Source organism: Sorex fumeus, unplaced genomic scaffold (genome assembly GCF_029834395.1).
Source record: "Sorex fumeus unplaced genomic scaffold, SorFum_2.1 ptg000115l, whole genome shotgun sequence".
Taxonomy (NCBI): Eukaryota; Metazoa; Chordata; class Mammalia; order Eulipotyphla; family Soricidae; genus Sorex; species Sorex fumeus.
Window position 1 is genome coordinate 17,387,997 of NW_026606172.1, and position 24,734 is coordinate 17,412,730.

The 24,734-nt window shown below is 34.9% G+C and overlaps 1 protein-coding gene across 1 annotated transcript in view; it reads right to left on the reverse strand.

Moving 5' to 3' along the window:
• The window catches only part of SAMSN1 (SAM domain, SH3 domain and nuclear localization signals 1), a 52,347-nt gene extending 40,435 nt beyond the window's left edge, over window positions 1-11,912 (reverse strand). The window contains exon 1 of the mRNA XM_056135469.1: window positions 11,850-11,912. Within this exon, the coding sequence (XP_055991444.1) occupies window positions 11,850-11,906 (57 nt within the window). The 5' untranslated portion in view covers window positions 11,907-11,912. The remainder of the gene's footprint in view (window positions 1-11,849) is intronic.
• Window positions 11,913-24,734: the final 12,822 nt, after the last annotated feature.

Genomic DNA, 24,734 nt, shown 5'->3' on the forward strand with positions numbered 1-24,734 from the left:
CTTAAACACAGATGATTAGATTCAATCTCCAGCACTCCATATCCCCTCAGCACTGCTACAAGTGATCCCTGAACTAAGTAAGCCAGGAGTAAATCCTGAGCACTGCCAGATATGGCCCCAAAACAAGACAAAGCAAAACCAAAAAGAAACAAAGCAAAAAATAAAATAAAATCAAGGAAAATAATAATGAGAAGTGTTCTAAAGCCATGTTCAGGCTAAAGAGATCATTAATGATGTCCACCAAGGTTAGAGAAGATAGCATGTAAAATAAAGAAAATGATGAGAGAGGAATGAGAAAGGTAGTATATTTTCTGAATTTACCATTCTTATTATATCATGGAATTATGGAAGAATGATGGAAGAATGTTTAGTACTTTAAAGCCCATAAAAAATACATTAAAATATTTAATGTCGAATATTTTTGCCTCAAACTTTAGGCTCCTGAATTTTATACCAATTTTGCCAATCCAATGTTTGTAAACTCTATTTTACAATTTTTCAAATAAAATCACCACAAAAGAGGCACACATTCAGTGTCTGTTGCTTTGAGATTATGGGTTAAATAAAAATGTGAGAATTAAGTTGGGAAACTTGAATTTATTTTTAAAACTTTACCATCAAACTCTTTGAGAGAAAAATTCCCAGTTACTTCCATAAGTCTTAAGCATCCTCCATATTCACTGACCTCTGGGTACATAATAACCCTTCTAAAGTCTTCCCTCGCCCCAGGGATATTTTAGTCATGCAGTGATCTCCTTGAACACAAGTAATGACAAACAATAAGCTAATTCTCAAGAAGTTTTTTTAAGTCATTTTTACTACTTTTAAATGAGTGCTTTTGATGCATGATTTTGGTCCCCCTGATTAATGGTCACCGCCAGCCCAGCTTCTGGAGTTGTAATGTTTCCGTGAGCTTCTCTCCAGCAGAGCCCGACCATTAATCCAGTGGCATATGTCAGCTCAGCAGAGCAAGGTCACTCTTCTGCTTCAAGGGGAACCTTTTTAGAAATAATAAAACTGACAGAAAGTTCTTTTTTGCATGCTTTATGCCACCTGAGGTTGAGTGCTGCAGTTAATATCATAAAGCTTATAAACATTCCCATCTCGGGCAGCAACCACTAGCATTATGCTTAGGAATTTAAATGATTATTTTTTTTTAAGAACAGACATGTTTATGTGGGGCAAATATACAGTTTGTAATCCCAAACAGGGAAAGAATGAATGGGAAGAAATAGTAGTTAGTTCATGCAGGGATTCTTGGAAGAGATATTTGGGTGCTATAACTTCTCGTTGTCAGTATATTTTCCTTTCTGAAAATTTGGACTTGATTATATGAATATTTGAGTCTAATGAAGGATGATTTAGTAGTATTTCAGGAAGGGTTGTGGTAGAAGTAAACTTAGTTTATGATCATTCCTAAGTCTACAATACCATGTCTGAGAATTGTAAACTGTTTTTTGTTGAAAGACTTTTATTTAAAGAATCAACCGTTATTTCATTGGCAATGGATACTCTAAAATTTGTAATATTATGTGGATATTTATAATTTTAAAGTAATTTGAATTGTATAGATATCCTAATGTGAAAAAGATAATGGCACAATAGATAACACTGTAAAAATATATATTCATATAAAAATTCATATATTCAATAAAATGAATTACATATTTCCCTAATTTAAATTTTAATAATTAAATATTTTAATTTATTTGCTATAATCATGAAATATTAAGAAAAAACAATCAGACTAATAACATATTATTATACATTATAAATGTAATTTGAGAAGTAAATTTATACATTTTCAAAGTAGATTAAATCTTGAGCTGTGAATTAAAATTACTGAAATAATATGTAATAGAGTATATTTCATTATTCTTTCATGTATGTCTCATATGTGTATGCAGATACATGTATGGAGTGAGTTGGTAAAAGGAAATTAGTCTTTCCAGGAGGCCAGTTCCTTGCCAGGTTTTTATTCCCAGTGTCAGTTCCTCACCTTGACAGGTACAGGAACTTATACTTGTCAAGATTATAGAAATAACCTCAAGGGGACTGACCCATAAACTAAACTGTTAAGATAGCAAAGTGACAATACCTAACACTGATAAGGTACGAGAAATTCAACTGTCAAGAAAAAAGCATATTCAAGTTAACTGATTAAAAAGAAGTCTGCTCTAGAGGAACACTTCACAGCGCACAGATAATTGCTGGAAGTTTGGTTAGTACAATTTAAGTCACAGCAAAGTGAATTAGCTGTGATCAAGGACACAAGATATGAAACTCTAAGTAACCTGAAGTTCATGTGTCACCTGAGTGAACAAGTCTGTGTAGCCAAGTAGATTCTTTGGATTAAATTGTATTTTCTACTCTTTCATTCCGAACTAGGCTTCTTGAAAAGCAATCACCTTTCAATATTTTTTATTCAGATTACAATTTTTGAATATTTGTTTAATTCACTTCATGGTTCTAAGAATGGATGCATTATTTTGGGGGGATGTTGCCAAGATCTTTATCAGTGACCCACTTACAAACTGTGACCTACAGTCAATTTCATCTTCGGATGAGTAATATTATCCATTAGTCATTCCACACTCATATTGAAAAATCATGACTATGTGCTATTTTATAAATGTTTTTGGTTGTAGTCAAGGTATTACAGAAAAAAACATAGAATTTGAAAGCCAGAGAGATTAAGTTCCCTGTTTGCCATCCAAAATTTTAGCAATACAAATCTTATAAGATACATGACTCCTTAGTGGTGGATAGGACTTAGATAAATATATTGAAATAGACCATGGTGTTCAACAACAATTATGGAAATAGAAAAGTGGGGAATAGTAATTGATCTCATACTATGTGTCAGGAAATTTATATGGTGATTGAATTTTTTTTCTTTTTTTCCTTTTTTGGTTTTTGGGCCACAACCAGCAATTTTCAGGGGTTACTCCTTGCTCTTCACTCAGTAATCACACCTGGTGGTGCACGGGGGACTGTATGGATGCTGGGGATCCAACCTAGGTTGTCTGTGTGCAGAGCACATCCTACCCATGGTACAGCAACTGCCGTACTATCACTCCTGCCCCTGACTGACTGAATTCTTATATAAGTCCTATGTGTCTTGCTTCAACATATTCTTTTTTTTTTTTTCAGATTACTACACAAAAACTCAGAAGGAGATTAGTAAAATGTTCAATGATGAAAAACTGCCAAAATAGAACTTCAAACCCTGGTTATCTTAGAACTTAGGTCCATGGTCCCTACTGCTCTGTAAGGATGCCTTCTGATAAACTGCCTTGGGCTAACTGAATGACATTTTTGTGAGGGAGTGAAGTGAGGGTCCTGTAAAAAATAGATATGGGTTAGAAAACACTAGAACAGTAGATAACTTCCTTTTGCTCTTCAGAGGAAACCAACTCTGTCAGAACTTTGATCTTTAGATTCTAACCCCAAGTTCTGTGAGAGAAAACAAAGTTAGGTTCTTTAAGTTAGATCACCCAAGGTATCGTGTTATGGAAGCCCTAGAAAACCAAAACATCCAGACTAGGGGAAAACTTCCTAAATTCTTCATCTGAAAGAAAAAAGAGAACATCGCCAGCTCTATTGACAAATGGTTCTTTCCATCTATAGAAGAGTCACTTTGTCTACCACCAAAGACAGCTTAAAACCCTCTTCTATTCTTATTAATCATTTCTTAATGGAAGACATTTTTGTTCTCTACTAAGAAATTATGAATGTCTTGTTTCTAAAAGTTCACCTAACTACTTAATGCAACAAAGAAAGAGAAATTAATCAGTTTGGTAATGCTAAATTTTGAAACTTAGATATATAGAGTATGGATTTAATTTCATTATTTAAAAAAAATCACACATGCATAACACACACACACACACACACACACACACCCCAATGCACACACAAACTTCAAGGATATTGAAGCCATTTATCTTCAGTGAAAAGCAAGGGAAGATTAAAGAAATAAGTGTATCATTAAATTGATTTTTAACAAATGCAATGCATTGGTAGTGAAGGTAAAACTATATTATGCCAATGAAATATCTTTTTTCTTAAAAAAAAAGAAAGCTGCTCTTACTGTTTGTCTTAGCCATTTGTCTTTTAAGCTTTTTGCATATTATTTGGACTTTTTTTCAAATAAATCCCGTTTATTTGACCGTAAACCTTTTTCACAACTTGCTTTCAATACATTATTACAGATTCATATTATGTAAAATAGAACATTTTGAAGACTGCAAACTGTTTTAATCAATTAAGTATACTAAAATCATCAACTTATTTATTAAGTTCTTCTTAATTGAGATGTCCTAGAAATTAAAGTTCAATCCAAAAGACTGTCACACTTTTGCTCATCATATATATTCTAAAGTAGAATATATATCATGGTCACGGTCCTTCCATTGTTCATCAATTTACTCGAGCAGGCCCAGTAACATCTCCATCGTGAGAATTTTTGTTACTGTGTTTGGCATATTGAATACATCACGTGTAGCTTGCCAGGCTTTGCTGTGCAGGCGAGATACTCTCGGTAGCTTGCCGGGCTCTCGAGAGGGGTGGAGGAATTGAACCCGGTTTGGCTGGGCTGACTGCACACAAGGCAAACACCCCTACACCCCTTCGCTGTGCTATCGCTCAACCCAGAAAAATTATATATATATATATATATATATATATATATATATATATCTTTTTTTCCTTTTTGGGTAACACCCGGTGATGCTCAGGGTTTACTCCTGGCTCTATACTCAGGAATTACTCCTGGTAGTGCTCAGGGAACCATGTGGGATGCTGGGAATTGAACCAGGGTCGGCCGCGTGCAAGGCAAACACTCTCCTCGCTGTGCTATCACTCCAGCCCCAAAGTAGAATATATATTTTTTAAGTTGCATGCAACTTGGGGATGGTTATTTCGTGCGTGTGCACAGAGGAATGAGTACATTTCTTGGGGTGGGGGGGGCAGAAAGGAAGTACAGGGGATAAGATGCTTGTTTTGCATGTAGCCAACCCCAGTTTAATCCTTGAAATGCCAAGCACCATCTGGGGTAACTCCTAAGCACCCAGTAGAAAGTAGTTCCTGGGAACCTTCAGTTCTGTTTCCCAGAAAACAAAACAAAAACAAGCAAACAAAAAGCCAAGAATTTGCCTTGCAAAGTAGGTACTACTTGGAAACAAGAACAATACATGCTTCCTAATTACTTTCATTAGTGGACAAGTTTCAGTTTCCTGTCCCTACACAGGTGTATACACAATGCACAAAGAGAAACCTAATTTTGCATCTTTTCAATGTCTACTATGCTACTCCACTTCTGAGCTACCACAGACTCCTGCCTTGTCTTTCTAATAGCCACCCAACTGGTTTCATTTGTACTTTTTTCCTCACTCCTTTGTGTATAAGTAACTTAAAAGAGAGAATGAACCCACTAGTCTACAAGCATCTTCTCTCCTCAAAATCTTTTAAGAATAGCCTAAATTCTTGACAGTGACCAGAAGGTCCTCTATTACTCAGGTCTTTGAGATTTCTCTTCTCCATATGTGTGTTCTGTTCCATGGTTCCTCAAGAAAACTCCTTAATTTCCTTTAGGTCCTTTAAAAATTTTCCTATTTTCATCAAGACTTCCCTAGTTCATTTTACTCCCTCTCCTTTTCTTTCTTTTTTTCTTTTAAAGCATCATTACCTACCATACTGAATATTTAAATTACTCATCTCACTCATTATCTGTCATTCCCACTATATATAATTCTTCTGAGAGCAGGAATCTTTCTCTTATTCATGGCTGTGTCTTAGCATGCAACGAATGAATGTTAGTTAGCATTCATTCATTCATTCAGGGGAAGAGGGTGGCATTGTAAGAATAATAGGTAGATAAATGGACTGGTTTATTAACTTATTTTGAAATTTTAAGTAGAAAGATTGTTTTCAGATTGTGAAAACTTAAAAATGATTGAATCTTCAACCACAATCCTATATTAAATACATTAAACATTTAAAGAGAGTTGTCAGTTACTAGTGTTTCTTAGTTTTTCATTGATTCACATGTGCACCCTAGTTTGAAAATCTGTGACACACAATTTCCCAACTTTAAACTGCTCACAGAACTCTTGAGTATCTTGTTATAATGTAAATTCTAATTTGGTAGGCCTAACAACTCTGATGTTGCCAATGCTGTTAGTATATAAAACCATATTAAATACCAATTCAACTTAACCTGGATGATCTTTGTGATGTATTTTCAGATTACCTCTGTTTTTTTCTCTTGACCTGTTTGATTTGGTTCAATGTTTTCATTATAATGGTTTAAATATTTCTTGGAAAACAAAATCTGACCCAAATACAAACTAAATATTGTGTACTTTTTAAATTATATCTTATCTGGGACCATTTTGAAACACCAAAATATTCAACTGAATTCTTCTAAATTAAAATCTTGGAAATTATAGTATAGATGAAGAGGTAGAAAAAGTAATAGGTGGTGTTGATGGGGGTACAGGAAGCAATAGGTTGGGAAGAAATCTTGTCTCTACAGTTTAAATCCTTTCTTTAAAAAATAGTACTTTGGTCAAAATATTTCTTATATACAGGACTGTTTTTATTTCCTTTAAAAGGATTAGAGAGGAGGAGTGGTCATGATTATATGCTTATCATAGATATCTTCAGAAGTTTAACAAAATAATAAAGTAAAACCTGTGTGTGAGTGCCTAATGTAAATATTGGTACATGTATGCACGTCTTTTCTTTACTTATACCTGGTTAAATAAGAGTTAAAATATATCTTAACAGTCTTGATAGAAAAAGCAATGAAGAAAACTCTTTAATGCCACAACTATGTGTCATCCTTGTCTAGGAGCATAAATTTGCACAGCGGGCAGTGCAGTGAAAACAGCTCATAATCAACTCATCACCTCTCATCATTGCTAGGATCAAATGCAAATGGGAAAGAATGCCACTTCAGTCATTGCTAGTGAAAATTAGCATCTGTGACACTAATGGTGTCTCATTTAGTATGCACTTTAGATTTTAAAAAATGGTAAAAAAAAAAAAAGGGAAAAAAAGCTATTTTCAGAACTCCATTATTCCAGTGCTTCCCTTTAAGATAACAGTGGGATTTGAATCATTTTACTCAAAGAGAAACCTAAGTTAAAATTTATTAACACAGATCATTAATCCCAGCTAACCAAAGGCCAACTTGCTCTAATTACATTTACGGACTTTCATTTGTGGTGTCTATATTCCTTTCCTATTTTGAAGTTTCTACTATATTCCCTGACCTGGAACAAAGATCCATTATTGTGTTGCCACAGGAGTCTCTAAAGAATCTTGCATAACATATATACTGGAGTACTGTTGAAAGTAAAACTTAAAAAATGAATTACAATTACTTTTACACATATACATACAAACTATCTTCTATATATTTAGATTTCCTTTAAGAATAATGCACTACTGAGTATTTACACAAACAAAGCTGCATACTTCAAGACAGAAGTAACTTCATTTTACAAATATTTATCAAGGTAGAAACAGGAGAGATATGCATGGTTATACTTATTTAAATATTACGCCTTGTTTTTTGAAATAACAATGATACTAGTGGATTGTTTTGCAATTGTAAATATTGAATCTTTGTTGGACACTTGAACAGATTTTTGTAGGTGTAATTTCTTCATCAGTTAGTCAGAAATGGAGGGACTCCAAATTCCTTTCTAACATATAAAGGCAGTTAAAGATATGTTTTTACCTGTTTTCCTTAAGATTTGGATAGCAATTCAGGCAGGCATATAACTAACATCCACAATCCTTTTGCTTGCTAAGGCAGCATGTTAATTAAAGAACAAAAGCACTAGAAGTTGACACATGGCATTTCATGTCACATAGTTTTATATTTTATCCAACTATGTATATTTGCTCAGGTAATCATTTTTATGTATTTTCATCTATGTAGAAATTCTCTGAGAAATTCATGTAAGAATGATTCTCTCAAAAATTTGTTATAAAAAAATTTAGGCTAAAGGAAAACTCTGAACACAGCAACTGGTATGTCGTGAACTAGTGATTAATAGAGCAAACTAAGAAAAAATATTTTAAAAATAGTCAGGATGAGGGGCTGGAGCGATAGTACAATGGGTAGGGCATTTGCCTTGTATGCAGCCGATCCAGGTTCAAATCCCAGCATCCCATATTTTCCCCTTAGCACCGACAGGAGTAATTCCTGAGTGCAGAGCCAGGAATAACCCCTGAGCATCGCCAGGTGTCACCCAAAACAAACAAAAAAAAAACAGGAAAATTATTATATTGTGTTTTAAAGTATGTACAGAGAACAGTGACATGAAACTGTGTCAAATACAAATGAATCCTAAATATTTTGTACACTGGAAGGAAACAAACAGTATTATTAGCACTATTAATGAGGAAGTAAAAACAGAATTACAGAATGGAAGTTCAGTATCTTTGCATATGTGTTAAGGTTATTTTGACAGACTAATCTTTATCTAGAATATTCAGCAACAATTATAAAGTTAATGTGATTTTTATCTACAAACCATCAAGTGTTCTGAGACACAAATTGAATTTCTGGAGTTTGTTACGTAGTGATTTCTTTTGTAGTATTTTTTCAAGGTTTCCTTATTTCTCATACCAAATATCTATTGTCTCCTCCCCTATCATTTTAGAATACCAATCTAAATTTCATAATAGATATGAAATTTATTGGTCCTTTTGTAATGGGATTTGAAGGAAAGAATTTAAACCAAAAGTGGAGAAACAGTGTAATAAAGGGTAATAAAGAGGATACATTAATAATAAAATTAAACGTGGCAAACGTGTTTTGGAATACTGTTTTATTCTAATATATGTTTCATGAACATTTATATTGATAAGTTTTGTGAATATAACATTGTTTGGCCACATAACTCAAGAATCTATGACTGCATTTTATAATTATTAGTATTTTAAACCTCATAATGGGAACATCTATTTTAAATCACCAATATTAAATTCCTCCATTTATTTCCTCTTGAAATAAATACTTTCAAAAATTTTATTTGAGATAATGTTAAGTAAAATATGCATTTGTTATTTTATTTCAATATAAAGTCATCTAAAATATAACCCACGGGAGTTAACATGAACATTTAACATTTTTCTCATTTTAAATATTAGCATTTTATCTACCTTAGCATTTGTAAGAAAGGGAAAGAAGGAAGTGAAGGAAGAAGAGGAAGAGAAAGAGAGAACGAAAGAAAGAAGGAAAGAAAGAAAGAAAGAAAGAAAGAAAGAAAGAAAGAAAGAAAGAGAGAGAAGAGAGGAAGGAAGGAAGGAAGGAAGGAAGGAAGGAAGGAAGGAAGGAAGGAAGGAAGGAAGGGAGGAAGGGAGGAAAGAAGGAAGGAAGGAGAAAGAAAAGTCAATAATTTTGAGAGTATGGCACAAAAGATGCACACTTCTTGGTTACCTTGAACTACGGTCTAGTATGTGGTTAAATTAGTATCGAGATCTGCTACATTTCAGATTGATTTTTTTTCTTTCATGCCCTCCCAAAAAACTGAAGGGATTTACTCTCTTCAAATTACTAGCCATTTATTTTTAGGGAACATCATGACATCAATCTCTTCCAACTTTTATGGAATCTGTTCTTATTCTAAAAAATACACAATTAGCCAATAGGATAAATGTGAAATAAAGTGGTGTTATTTCTAAGGCATCATTATAATGATTAGGAAAATATCACTTCCACATTAAAGGGAAAGACTGTTGATTTGGTTGTATAAAATACACGCAGATATATACACATATGTCTCTTTAAATTAATACAGAACAAAACTATTAATTTAAAGAAAATGGAAGTTCATTCACAACAAAACTTAGTAATAATTTTCTAATATGACCGCTTTCTGTGATATAATTTGTTTTCAGATAATACATATGTAATCTTATATAATTAGAAAACAATTAAATGAACAAGTCTCCACGTTAATTTACAGTAGTTCCTGAAATTAAGAAATGATGATGACAGTGTGTCATTTTAAAAATAGTTGAGTGAAATAAAGCACTGTAGCACTGTCTTCCTGTTGTTCATCAATATGCTCAAATGGGCACCAGTAACATCTCCATTGTGAGGCTTGTTGCTACTGTTTTTGGCTTATCGAATATGTCACAGGGAACTTGCCAGGCTTTGCCGTGTGGGCGGAATACTCTCAGTAGCTTGCCAGGCTCTCCGAGAGGGGCAGAGGAATTGAACCCGGGTAGGCCAGGTCGGCCGCATACAAGGCAAACGCCTTTCCCACTATGCTATACCTCCAGCCTTTGAGACCTTATGGATCAGAAAATAATCTTATTCTACCATCACAAGTAACTGGTAAATTTAACTGATTCTCAGATTCCAAGTTGAAAACAACTTAAAATAGTCGAAGCCATCATGGCTGTTACAATTTTAAGATAACAATGAAACATAAAATTGGGCCCAGTCATGAAATTAGAAATTAGAGTGAAATAAAAAAAATACTAATTACTACATAATGTAATCCTTAAGATATACTCTAACTTAAATTTTAAATACTTGGGGGAAAATCACAAAATGCGTATTTGCTTTTGTGATGTATCCTTTATGTATATAAAGCATAGAATTGTGAGCTAAATATTTGTTGTGTAATCAAATGAGTTTTCTATAAAATTAATCCTCAATGAAAAGATAATTTAGAAACTTTCTTGTACTCTTTGGATAAGTTATCTTGAACTTTAATTTTATTAGAAAGAAAGAATTTATGATATGCTATCTTTTTTAAACTAGGATGTTTATATTTTACCAGAATTTTGTACCATAAGAATTTTGAAAATCACTTTTCTTTGTTTCCAAAGATTGTAAAGCATTTAATTTTAGTTATTTTCTAGAGAGGTTTTGTGGTAACTTACATAGGGTTTTAGGACATTGACCACTGTTCAATGTCACACAACTCAAAATTTACAATCAATTCCCAACTACTTTTCTCAGAATGGGTAGAGACCAATATAGATAATAAATAAAGACCAATATTACATAATAAATCAGTCCTTAGAAAGGACTCTAAACTCAGTCATTGCTATTTATGAATAAGTCAGAAACTCTGGCATCAATATTTCATAAACACTTTCTTTTATGTTACACATGAAGCTAACTTTAGAGTTCTACAATACAATCTAAATTTTATTATCTCAGGCCTTACTTTTTAACTGGCATCTATTTTTAAGGCAAGAATAGACTAATATTCCAAACAGAACAACTTATTCTATCAACTCTTTCATTGTGAAGTTTCACACTTTCTAAATCAACTCAATCTTCTCTTTTGAAATGCTGTTTAACAATAATTCATAATACAAGACACAATATTTAAGTTTAAAAATATAAAAAATATATATTTAGCCCAAACAAGCCCAATTTATGGCCTTTCAACAATTAAATTTATTATGAAGAATTAAGCACTTAATAGATACATTCATTTTGTTGGCTATTAAGCAGACATAAACGTTAAAGTCTGTAAAATGCACACGAGGTTTATTAACCTGTCAGACAGAAGCCACAAAACTGATTTCCATGAAATTCAAACTTCAGTTAAAATATTAATGATCAAAATATGCAATACATGATAAACTTAGACATTGTTGACTTATTTAACATCAAACATGCAATACAATTTACCCCCATACTTGCAAAGAGGCATTCAATCCTTTGGCTGAATTGATTAATGACTTAAAAATAAGATGAACAAAGGGTGTGTGTATAAATGTGTGTGGTGCGTGTGTGTGTCCGTGTCTGTGTGTGTCTAGTAAATGGATCAGTTTTATTTGACTTTGTGAAATTATCTTACCTTGGGTTTCTGATGTTTTTCCTTCTCTGAAACATTGGATGTTTTTCTCTTCAGCATTTTGAATTCAGACAACTAACTCTAAGCAAGCACACTTTCAGTTGTTACAGAAACAACTGAAAACAGTCAGCAATGTGCTGTCTGTGATGTATATAATTAGATAAGTTTGAGTCCAGTGACCTGCCACTTCCTCCTTTGGTCAGGATATGACTTCAACATCTGTACTTGTAATACATTTTTTAAAAAACTGTAATTCTTTAGAAACCATTTTACTGTTACTATTATAGTTTATGACACATTTTCTAAAACTCAAACTTCTATATTCCTCCAGTTACTTTGAAGACCAGAAAGATTTTTTTAATCTTAAATTTTTATATAAAAATAAATCTTTCCAACATGTTTTACGAGTAAAAGGAAGAAAAAAAATATGTGTAAGGAAATGAAAAACAGTGACGAACAATTTTCTTCTATAAGAGTGAATAATATACTAAAAGTACTCAATTTTAGATTCCTAAGTAAACATAGAAAGTAAAAAAAAAATTTACAACACAAATCTACTTAAGTTATGTATGTCTGTATACTTTAAGAGTATGAATGAAAGTCATATGAAAATGGAAACATAAATGTAACTCTAGAAATAAATGATTATGTGAGTTGTTACTTTTTAAAAGCACATTATTATTTTGTAAGGAATATGAAATCACTCAAACAAAGTCCTCAACTAGATATCTTTCTGCTACAAATTCACATAGTACATCTATATACAATTGCTGATAATTGCTGTTCCAGTGATGGTGCAGTTGATCAATGGTATATTCAAATGGAGTATCTTGGATAATCATTATTTAACATGCACACATAATGTAGAACTAATATAGCCTAGAGGGATTTTCCTCCTCAAACTAAAGAGGTTAATATTTTCATTATAGCATCAAAACAAAAATACCTGGAAAGTGGAAACAAGAAGTTCAATTTTTTATAATAAGTAGGGATTTACCAAGTGTAGTACTGTGGAATATTTGAAACCCTAGTCCTATGAAAACAGACTTCTTAAAGAAATTAACCTAGATTTCTGTTTATAGAATACCTAGGTTGAAAGTAAATGGTGCTATATTCTTAATGATTATCTAGATTAGGTAACAAATCAACTGATTATTATTTCTCAGTTTTCCCTCATATCTCTAAGAACCACCTCTCTGAAGGCCAATTGTGGTGCCCATATTTTACTAATTCATTTATAAATGTTAAATTGAATGTCAGTTGTGTGATGTTTGATGACATATCAAGCCTCCTTTAAAAAGATAGCTTTTTAAAAGCTTATGCTCTTAGAATTGTGGGAATGGATGTGTCAATATTATGGTTAATATGCTTCTACCAGGTAATGTGAGCAGAATTGTACTTTTTAAAGTCTAACAGGCTAGTGTTATAAAAATAATACCATAGTGGATGACTCTGAGGGTGGATAATTCTTTCCTTCAAACTTTCTGTTTCGTCTTAAATTACAATTGTGGCTCAAGTAAATCATCTTGTTTTGTCTTGTTAAAAAGTAAAACTAATGAAAACGTATAATTAATATTTTTCTTCTCTATGCCATACTCATTTATGAATAGAAATTTAATTTAGTTGAAGATTCAGTTAGTAAGATGGAAGTGATAATTCTTGTGCTTACTAAATGATAGGGTTTTAATTATAATAAAAGTACTAGTTAAGGGGCTGGAGTGATAGCACAGTGGTAGGGCGCTTGCCTTACATGCAGCCAGCCCGGCCGAGCCGGGTTCGATTCCTCCAGCCCTCTCAGAGAGTCCAGCAAGCTACCGAGGGTATCTCTCCCGCACGGCAAAACCTGGCAAGCTACCCATGATGTATTGATATGCCAAACACAGTAACAACAAGTCTCATGATGGAGACGTTACTGTGTGCACTCGAGCAAATTGATGAATAACGGGAGGATCGTGATCTATTATCTTATACAACAAACTTTAAACAACAAATTTAAGAGTTTTTGCAGCAGGCTCTGATCACAGAGAATTGTTCTACTAGTTAAAAGCATGTTTATTTATCATTTAACTAATATTTTCGTCAAGAAATATTTAGGAGAGTGGAAAGATAATACAGTGGTTAAGTGACTTTCTTTGCATTCCATGAACCCCAGTAGATGAATCCGCAGCACCACATATGGTCTCTTGAATACTGCAAGAAATGATTATTGAGCACAGAGCTACGAGAAGCCCCACAGCACCTTTAGGTGTGGTTCCCAAAGTAGAAACTATATAATAATAGAAAAATATTGATGTGACATTCAAGGCCTATTACCTTAAAACCATGTGAAACCTCTTGACCTTCAGAAAAATATTAAGTCACAATACTATCAATCAATTCTGTGGAATTCTGAAGCCACTGATACATTTAATAAATGACTCACAGTAAGCCAGCCAATTCAGATATCCAATAGACAAAACAAGCATGTGCTAGAGCTAACACTTGGTACATCTTACTCCATTCATGATTAAGCCACTAGGCTACATGTTACATAAGATGTGTTTGAAATAAGGAAATTGCAACAGAGCTACATTGCAGTGCTTTGTTTCACACTTTACCTTTCTGGCCTCATAACCCAGGTGAGGTGAAACAAGGTTGGCACTCTTGTGGCATGAATTTGTTACGATTCCTTTTTTTTCTTCTTTTTTTTTTTTGGCTTTTTTTTGGGGGGGGGAGGGGGGAAAAGATGGCGTCTCACTGGGCAATGCTCAGGGGTTACTCTTGGCTCTGCGCTCAGAAATTACTGCTAGCAGGGATTCAGAGGCCATAAAGGATGCCAGGGATTGAACCCGGGCAGCCAAGTGTAAGGCACATGCTCTCCCAATGTACTATTGCTCTAGCACCTGTTACTATTTCTGAGTCATTATTTTTGACAAATTGTCAATTTTTTTAAGAACGCCAGAAATAAAACCAACATAGTTCTTATCAAATGACAGCCATTGGGGTATCTTTTATGTGAAGATGAAATGAAACATAAAAGTTGCAATCTATCTAATATTTATTGTTGGATCAATAAAACAAAGATGATCAAATTCAAACCAGGGATCAGGAGATATGCAACTGATGAAAATGTGGTCTGATTCGAACATCTTGGGTACCTGATGATCTCGATATTTATCTCATTGCCTCCTACCATAAAGTTGAAGAATAAAATTAGATAGCATTGTATGGATTGATCTCATCTAAACCTGAAGATAGGGATAGAGAGTTTTGAAACCAAATATTTTAAAAAGGATCTCAATACTCCCTTCATATTGACAACTTTTCTAATGTGTGCCCTTGGACACAGTAAACCTTAGGCATCTGTGTATCACTGGAGAAAGCATGACGAAGAACTGTTTTAGTAACTATAGCCTCAAACTCTCCTGATATACATCAAATGTATTATTTGAGGAGGACAAAAAAGACACAAGTTTTGAAAGTTTACAAGAACTTGTAAAATAAGGGAAAGGTGCATGATGGGATACAATTTTGATCATATTTAACATACGATAATCATCTTATGGAGGAATAGATATAATGACGTTCAGACATGCACGATGTAGTCACATGTGATAAAGCAATGACCTTGATGGTTCCTCTTTTTAAGAACTGTTTTTTCCTAACTACTTACACCAGACTTCTCCCTAAAGAATGAGGAAGAAATATTCTTTTTGCTTTGTTTTGGGGCCCACGTATGTCTAGGACTTACTCTGGCTCTGTGCTCAGAGATCTCTTCTTGAAAGGTTCAGGGGACCATAGCCATATGCGGTATTAGGGATTGAACCCAGCTTGTTGGTGTGCAAGGCAATTTCCCTACTCTCTGTATTATGGCTCCAACCTAAAGGAGGAAATATTATTACTTTAGTGAGAGAATTATGTTTCTGCTGGAAATTTCTTAGTGGAAAGGAACATAATGATTTACTGTATGCTTCAATTTCTAACTCTACTTATCTATTCTTTTTTTTACAATTTTGACATTTAAAATTATATTTTCATAAAGCTGTTCACAATAAATTTTACATTCAATATTTCAACACCAATCCCACCATTATTACACCTTCCAACCACCATTATTTTGAAATTTCCCACCACAATCCCAGCCTGTCCTGTAGGCAGATGCTAAATATTTTATTTTGTATTGATTTTTATGAATAGTATGAGATGTCGCATGGCTCCTTTCCTGGAATTCTAAAATTTTTAAATATCTGGAGTCCGGAGGCATCTTCTTTTTTTTTTAAAGTTTTATTAGTGAAATATCATGCGGTACAGTTGTAGACTTACAAATTTTTGTGCTTGGGTTTCAGTTCTACAATGATCCAGTACCCATCCCTCCACCAGTGCCCATTCTCCATCATTTACATTGTTTTAAAAAATTCTGTTAGTGAAACACTATGAGATACAGTTGTAGATTTACAAATTTTTGTGCTTGGGTTTCAATTGTACAATGATCAAACACCCATCCCTCCACCAGTGCCCATTTTCTACCACCACGGGTCCCAGTATTCCTCCCACCTCCCATTCCCCCCGTCCCAGTCTGCCTCTGTGGCAGGGTATTCTCTTTTGTTCTCTCTCTCCTTTTGGATGTTTGCAAAAGAGGCATTGAGTGGCAATCATGTTTGGTCTGTAGTCTACTTTCAGCATGCTTCTCCCATCCTGGGAGGATCCTCCCAACATGTTTTATCTGGTGCTCCTTTCTCTATCTGAGCTCCCTTTTCCCTAGAGTGTGTGGCTGGCCTCCAAGCCATGGAGCAAAACTATTCAGGAATTACATACATACTTGAGAACTGATGAAACTATGCACTTCGGTGCCCCTTCTTTCACTGACTATTTTAAAATCATATTGTACGGATAGAGATCCGGATTTCGCCTGAAGCTCTAGTCTATTCTTACCATATGGTGGATAAAACACCTTGTTTAAATGTAAACTTTTTTGTTTTTTGTTTTTTGATTTGGGGGCCACATGTGATCGTGTGCAGGGCTTACTTCTGGCTCTGCTCTCGGGCATCATTCCTGGCCAAACTCAAGAAATGGTAGAAGGTGCCAGGGATTAATTTTGTTTGTTTGAGGGGGAGAAGGAGGGTACAATACATATGAAATTTTCTTGCTCTGAAATCAGGGATCACTTCTTCACTCCTGGCATTGATCAGGGGACCATAAGAAATAACAGGTTTCAAATCCAGATTGACCGCATGCAAGGCAAACATCCTACCAGCAGTGCCATCCCTGTGGTCTCAGTGCCGGGGATTGAACCTATGTCAGCAACCTACAAGGCAAGTGTCCCACCAGCCACACTATCTCTTCCACCCTGATGTGTTATTTTAAAAATAATGGATGGGATATATATTCCTCAGGTTAATATGGGATTAAAGGAAAGGAGCACTGGTGGCTTGTCTATATTACTAATCACAAAGTCTTGAAGTTATCTATCTTATTTATCTTATTGCCCAGTAAGAAGGGCATCAAGATTTGAAGAAAAGTTTGGGAAGAAAAGATGTATCTTACTAGTAATAAAGAAGGGAGGTATTAAAGTTTTTTTCTTTTCAACAAGGTCACCGATTAGGCCATTTTATTTTTTTTTGGGGGGGGGAGGGTCACACCTGGCAATGCTTATGAGTTACTCCTGACTTTGTACTCAGAAATTACTTCTGATGGTGCTCAGGGTACCATGTGGGATGCCAGGTATCAACCCGAGTCACACAAGTGCAAGACAAATGCCCTGACTGCTGTACTATCTCTCCAGCCTCTAGGATAATATTTTAAAATGAGTTTTTTCAAATAGTTTTAAAGTCAACAGAAGAAATTAATATTTTATGTGCTACTTTGTCATTATATTCACTAACAAGGTAATATCTAAACCTCTCCTTTCATGTATTCACTAACAAGATTATATCTAAACCTTAGGATGGTAGTAAAATGTTAATTTATTTTGTCTCACATAGAAAAGAGAGAGTAACATAGGCTAATATTCATAGTATCCATTCATTCCACAGGGATGAAGCTTCTATAGAAGAGGGAGCTTCTATAGAAGTTTAAGTATTTTAATTCTGATAGGATAATCAATCACATGAATATGTATGTATCAAGCAAATTGAGCTGGATTTTGTTAAACAATGAATTTCTCTAACACTTTACTTGGTTTGATTTCAAGCTTGTGTCTAATCTTCTAATGATCATCTGACTATGTGGATAGCTCAGTCTGCAGGAGGAGAATGCAATATTCACACAGATATAGGCTCCCTGAAACTCTGTAATTTCTATTTCTCACTATAACTTGATAGATCACTAGGATGATTAATTAGAGTTTGTCTCCCCAAATTACACACTTTAGTTTGCTCAAGGTATTATGCTTTGAGAGCAAAGAGTTGCTGGTCAGTCCTTGAAATGACTCTTGGGAAAGATCCTGGTCTTGGAACTCCGCCACCCCTCTCTCTTCCCTCTCTCTCTCTTCCTCACCCCCATTCTCTTTCTTTCAATTGAGAATTACAGTTATTCATGACTGGTTTAAGCACACCCATTCAACACTATGGAGCTTGGCAACAAACACCAGAACAGATAAGATCTGTCCCTGCACAGACATAGAAAGATTGCATTCATCTGGGGAATATAAAGTAACAAAATAGAAGACAATCACCCAAGAATAGCCGAGATAAGTACCAGAAGTTTCTCTCTATGGCTTGGAGGCCAGGCACACATGCTAGAGGAAAAGACAGCTCAGATAGAGAAGGGAGCACCAAATAAAGGTGTTGGGAGGATAAAGGTGTTCAGGATGGGAGATGCATGCTGAAAGTGGACCAAACATGATTGCCACTCAATGCAAATCACAGCACCCAAAAGGAGAGAGAGAACAAAGGGAATGTCCTGACACAGAGGCAGGGTGGAATGGGGGGCGGGGTGGGAGGGATACTGGGATCAGTGGTTGTGGAAAATGGGCACTGGTGGAGGGATAGGTACTGGATCATTGTATAACTGAAACCCAAGCACAAAAATCTGTAAATCTACAACTGTACCTCATGGTGTTTCACTAATAAAAATTAAAAAAGAAAAGAAAAGAAAACCAGTAGAGAACAACAACAACAAAAATTTAAAAAAATCTGTCCCTGCACAGCAGATAAGACCTGTCCCTGCATAATAACCCAGTAGGGAGGGTCTGGGCACATTTTACAAGCACCAGGTATCCAGCATTGAGTCTCACCCAAGAATTATCTCCTGAGCTAAGCAAGTCATTTCTAACTGCAGCACCTAGCCCTAATTGGGATTGGGCTTGTGTAAAGCAGAGTTGGAAAGGTGATAGGTCAGTAATGCTAAACTTTATGTGATTGGACCATCCTCTTAAGCCTAGACCCCCTATAAAATACGTGTGTGTTTGGCAATAAAGTGAACGGCCATTGGCTGTCAACCGGAGTCGTTTCTCTGTGAACATTATCCATCCCCCCACATCTGCCTTGACTCTGTGCACAAAGTGTCTGGGTAGCTGGGGAAAAATTGTTCTCCAACACAACACCAATCCCTTTACCAGTGTCCACTCTCCTCCAACAATACCCTCTACCCACAACCATTTTTCTTCCACCCACCATTCAACCTCCTTGAGAGACACTTTTTTGGGTAACTTTTGGGACTGTGGTTTACAGTACTGTATAACCTTGTCTTTTACTTTAAATTTTAAAATAGAGTGTGGCGGTATGTACCACTGTAGCACTGTCCTCCCGTTGCTCATCGATTTGCTCTAGCGGGCCCAGTAACCTCTCCATTGTGAGACTTGTTGTTACTGTGTTTGGCATATCGAATACAACACTGTTAGCTTGCCAGGCTTTGCTGTGCGGCAAGATAGTCTCAGTAGCTTGCCAAGCTTTCCAAGAGGGGTGGAGGAATTGAATCCAGTTCAGCTGAGCCAGCAGAGCTCAAGACAAACCCCCTACCACTGTGCTATTGCTCCAGTCCAAGCTCTATATTATATAATTTCTCTCAATTAATGTATTCTTATATTTGTCTTCCTAATTGTTGAAATATTCCTGTAAGCTTTTCTTTCTTTTTATATTTTTATTCTTCACCCCAATTCATTCATTTGTTTCTTTTGTTGATGTTGTCATTGCAATGACCTGGAATTGTATATATACCTGGTCATGGGATCAAAAATGGTAATGCTTAGTACAGGTCATCCAACAGACTTGTAGTCACCGTGCTCCCTCACTAATGTTTGCTTTCCTTAGTTGTGATACTTGTGCATATGCTCACCAGGGGCCACACTGCCTGGCCATGGTGCTGACACATCAGTTTAGTTGTGGTGCTTGCCTCTTGTCACATTCTTATGTGCTGCTTGAATATATCTGGCTGCATTGCATCCAGAAATTAGTCGCGGTGTAGGGATCACAAACAACAAAGTTTCAACAAGAGAGATGCCAGGGTCTTGCTCAGCACATAGAAAAAACAAAGGATTTGAGCCTGTATTCAACCTTTTACGAGGCAGGCCCTCTACAGCACTGTGTTATTTCTCCTAGTTGTTATTTTATTATTTGTTAATATACTTGCAAAAGAAATAGCAACTTTAGATAAATAAAAATAATAAATGAACTAAAATAAATGGTGAACCTGAAGAACTGTACAGGAATATACGAGAGAGAGAGAGAGAGAGAGAGAGAGAGAGAGAGAGAGAGAGAGAGAGAAAGAGAGAGAGGCTTTGATTTCATCTATGAATGACAAGATGATATTAGACTGTAAAACAAAACAAGAAATACCAACTCAAAATTGACCAAAATACCTAAGAGAGCTGATCAAGTTCCACATAAATTAAAAATATTCCAAGTTTTTTCCATAAGTTAAATTTATATTTTGTAAGTTTTTTTTATCATAATAAGTGGTGACAAAATTTATCCATTTATGATTCGGAGTTATACTCAGAAAGTAACTTTATTCTCAAAGTTAATAAAGTCTATCATTTTGAGTATTTATACCTCCAGCCTTAGGCTGTGTAATTTATACTTTTTTCCAGTGGACCTTAAACAATTTTTATGAACTGTTCCTAACATTATCATCTTCAATTTTCAGGTGAGGTCATGTAATGTATCCACTTTGCACAAGTAGAAAGTAATGGAGTCAGGATTCAATTCAAGGTCTCAGGCTTGTAAATAACATGTATGCCATAGTTAAGCCTTAGCTTCCCTACAGGCCTAATTCAGCAGTGATGTTTGAGGGCTGGGATCAAGAAAAGTAAGGATTAAAGAAACGATAATGATGAACTCTTGGTTGATGAAAACGTTTTAATATTATTTATGTATATAATTTTAAGCAGTTAAATATGTAGCTCATCTAGAACATGTCTCCTTCATTAAGACTAAAACCAAAGATATAAACCTACTTCTACTTCATAGACCTTCTCTAACTCAAGATAAACTCTAAGAAGTATCAAGAGACCTTCAGTGGATATCTTTAACTATCTTTTTGCTAATTTTATGCTGATTAAAATCTGGATAAGAACACACAAATTAGATGTGCCAGATTTTATGAAGTTCTTTAGATCTTAAATTTCCATGATAATGAGTATTTGTAATGTAACCATCCATATAATATCATTACAGTAAAGTGAAAAACAAGATCATATTGTTTCCTTCATCTAGTGCTTAGCACCCCAATTTATGCTTCTGAAAGTGTTTATTATTCTCTTAACCTTTGACTCACTTTCACAAGTTTTTGCTTTCACTTCAACATCACATTCAATGCACGGTTCCTTTACACTTCTAAGCACCCTTTTAAATTCTGTAAAAGTTCTAAGACTTATGCTAAAAACTTTGGATAAATGAATTTCTCTGTCATATCTTTCTACCTAGACTTTCTCTTTTAGTTTTTGCTATCATTTTTCATTAGTTATATTTTATATACTAGCCCTATACTTCTAACATTTATGTGTTAGATGTTATCTGTTGATTCCTGTCTTTGTCTCTGGGGATTTTCACTCTCAAAATCTCTAATTTTTATTTAAGTTTTTATTCATTCTTGATTTTTAAATATTGTTCATGAAAAAATAAAATTGTCTTGAATGCTTTATGATTTCCTTATTGTTCATTTTAGAGTCCATAAAATTCTTCCTTTTAGCTTTTTAGTAGTCTCCCTGTAAATGGTTGGTTAATTTGTTGATTTTATTATATACTAACTAAATTTCTCAGGCAATTCTATTTGTTATTTAACTCAGATATCATACTTGTAATTTCAAACAATAAAATGAATAAATTTCTTTTTCTGAACCAAGTGGTTTGGATATTTTCTAAGTATGCCGTGTTGAAACTAAAATGGAATTTATCTTCTGGTTTAGATTCTTTTTGGCTTGAGTCCCATGTCATTCTACTTTGTCATCCTCTACTTCAATAAAACAAACAAAAACAAAAAACAAAAAAATCCACTTACTGAATAGCATTGCTATAGGTATTTGAACATCCTTCACATCTGAATGACATTTTCACTTGGTCGATTGTCTCGAGCAGGCCCCAGTAATGTCTCCTTCGTCCTAGCCCTGAGATTTTTTAAAAAGTGCCATATTCAAGGCTCTTTCAGAGTTAGGAGAATGAGACCCATCATTGTTACCGGTATTTGGCATATTGGGTACTCCACGGGGAGTTTGCCAGACTCTGCCATGTGGGCAGGTAACATTCGGTAACCTGCCAGGTTGTCCAAAGTAAGAATGAGATAATAAGATGTCCTGCGGCCGCAAATGCGGCTGCGCACTTACGGGAGCTGGGTTTTATAGTCTCTGAGTCTTGGCCGTTGATGGGATTACACAGGCGCCAGGGGGCCAGTTGGTAGGGGTGACCCCTGCCTACTGGAATTTGGAGGATCTGGGTGCACGATGCTCAGCCCCGATCCGAGTAGGCTTGGAGATTTCAGCCCCAGGACCCGCATGCCTTTGTTCCTCTGCTGGTACCTTCATGTGTGCGGAGAGTGGTCTCAGCATGGTGGTGGCTGGTTCTGGAGGTCTTCAGCTGCTAGAGCCCTGGTCGGGGTGGGGAGGGAAACTCAACCCGCTCCCCTCCAAGGGGCCCCAGCGAGGACAGCCAGGCGCGGGGGCAGGGAACTTTGCGCTATCCTCTTCCGGGAGCTGGGTTTTATATTCTCTGAGTCTTGGCCGTTGATGGGATTACACGGCATCAAGGAGCCGGTTGGTGAGTGTGACCCCCACCAACTTAGTATTCTGTTCTATTTGACTTAGTATTCTAGCTTTATTTTTCTTTAGAAAGCTGTCATTGTCTTCTAGCTTCCAGAACTGGACTTAAGTCATTTAAAGCCACTGTAATTCCTAATTTATAGTATATTAACTGTTTGCCTTGTCTTCACTTCTCCCTCTCTTCCCTTTAACCTCAATATGTCTAAAATGTCATACTGTATGCTTTAATATGAGTTATTTTTTTTTCTCTATACTGCTCGCTCCATGGCATTTTTAAACTAGAAACACAATTTTCTAGTCTGTTTATTTGATAAATTATTCATTATTCTTTCCCTATTCTCTTTCTTGAAATATGAATAGTCCAATGTTAGGCTTCTTGAATTCATACTCTCAATAAATTATATTTCTTTGTTTTCTGCTCCCTACATTTTATTCTGTTATATCACTTCTTTTTAGTAAATCTTACTATTTTTCTCTATTTGAATAACATATACATATTATTTATTGAAGCAACATTTGTTTTCAGGATTGTAAATGAATGAATACGCATTTTAGGAGTGTAGAATTGCTACATCATGGCCACATTCAAAGTGCCAATATCTCTCCAAGAATTGCCCAAGGATCCATTCTTTCCATGTTCCCTGAACTTTGGTAATCTCAGTTCTTCTGTCAGAATAAACGTCTGTTTTCATTGGACATTATTCCCTTGCTTTGTTTTTTTGCTTGTTTGTTTTTGTTGTTGTTTTGTTTTGTTTTTATGTAGCAGTGAGACAATCTAGTATTTGTTTTTCTAATTCTGACATTTTTATTTTGCTTAACATGACACCCGATGGTTCAATTCAAGTTCTAGCAAAAAGAAAAGTTTAACATTTTAGTATGTGAGTAACATATATACCAAAGCACTCTGATCTAGTCAGTGGCAGTTGTTTTCAGATCTTGACTACTACAAATAGTAAGAAAATGAACATAGGTGTGTGTGTGTGTGTGTGTGTGTTTACTTAAGGTTTTGTCTTTCTGGAATATATATCCAGGAATGGAATTTCTGGATCATATAGTAGAGCTATATTAATTTTCTGGGAAATCTCCATACTATTTTCAGTACAGACTGAACCAGTTTATACTCACATCAATAGTGAATGAAGTTCTTTTTTCTTCCTGAAAAGCTCTTTTCATATATATATGTATATATACATATATATACACACATATATACTCACAGATCATATATGTATATTATATGTTATATATTGTATATCATATACGCATATATATCATATACATATGACTGGAATTAGATGCTATCTCATTGTTTTGATATGCATTGCTCTGATAATCTCTTATGTCAAGCATTTTTTTTATGTGTTTGATGACCATGTATATCGCTCTATCACTCTGTAGGTGACATGACTGTTGAACTCTTCTCCAGATATTTTATTAGGATTGTTTGTATTTTTTCTGTTGAGTTTGTGAGTGATTATATATCTTAATATTAACCTTTTGTCATGTTCAGTATGTGAATATTTTCTCCCAGTCAGTGGGATATCTTTGTTTTATTAACAATTTGTTTTGAGTGTAGAAAATTTTTAGTTTCATGTAATCTCAATGTTTATTTTTGCTTTTATCCCCATGCCAGGGGAGTTGAGTCACTGAAGACACAACTAAATCCAAGATCGTGGATTTTTATTTCATATATTTTATGGATTTGTTCTAACATTTAG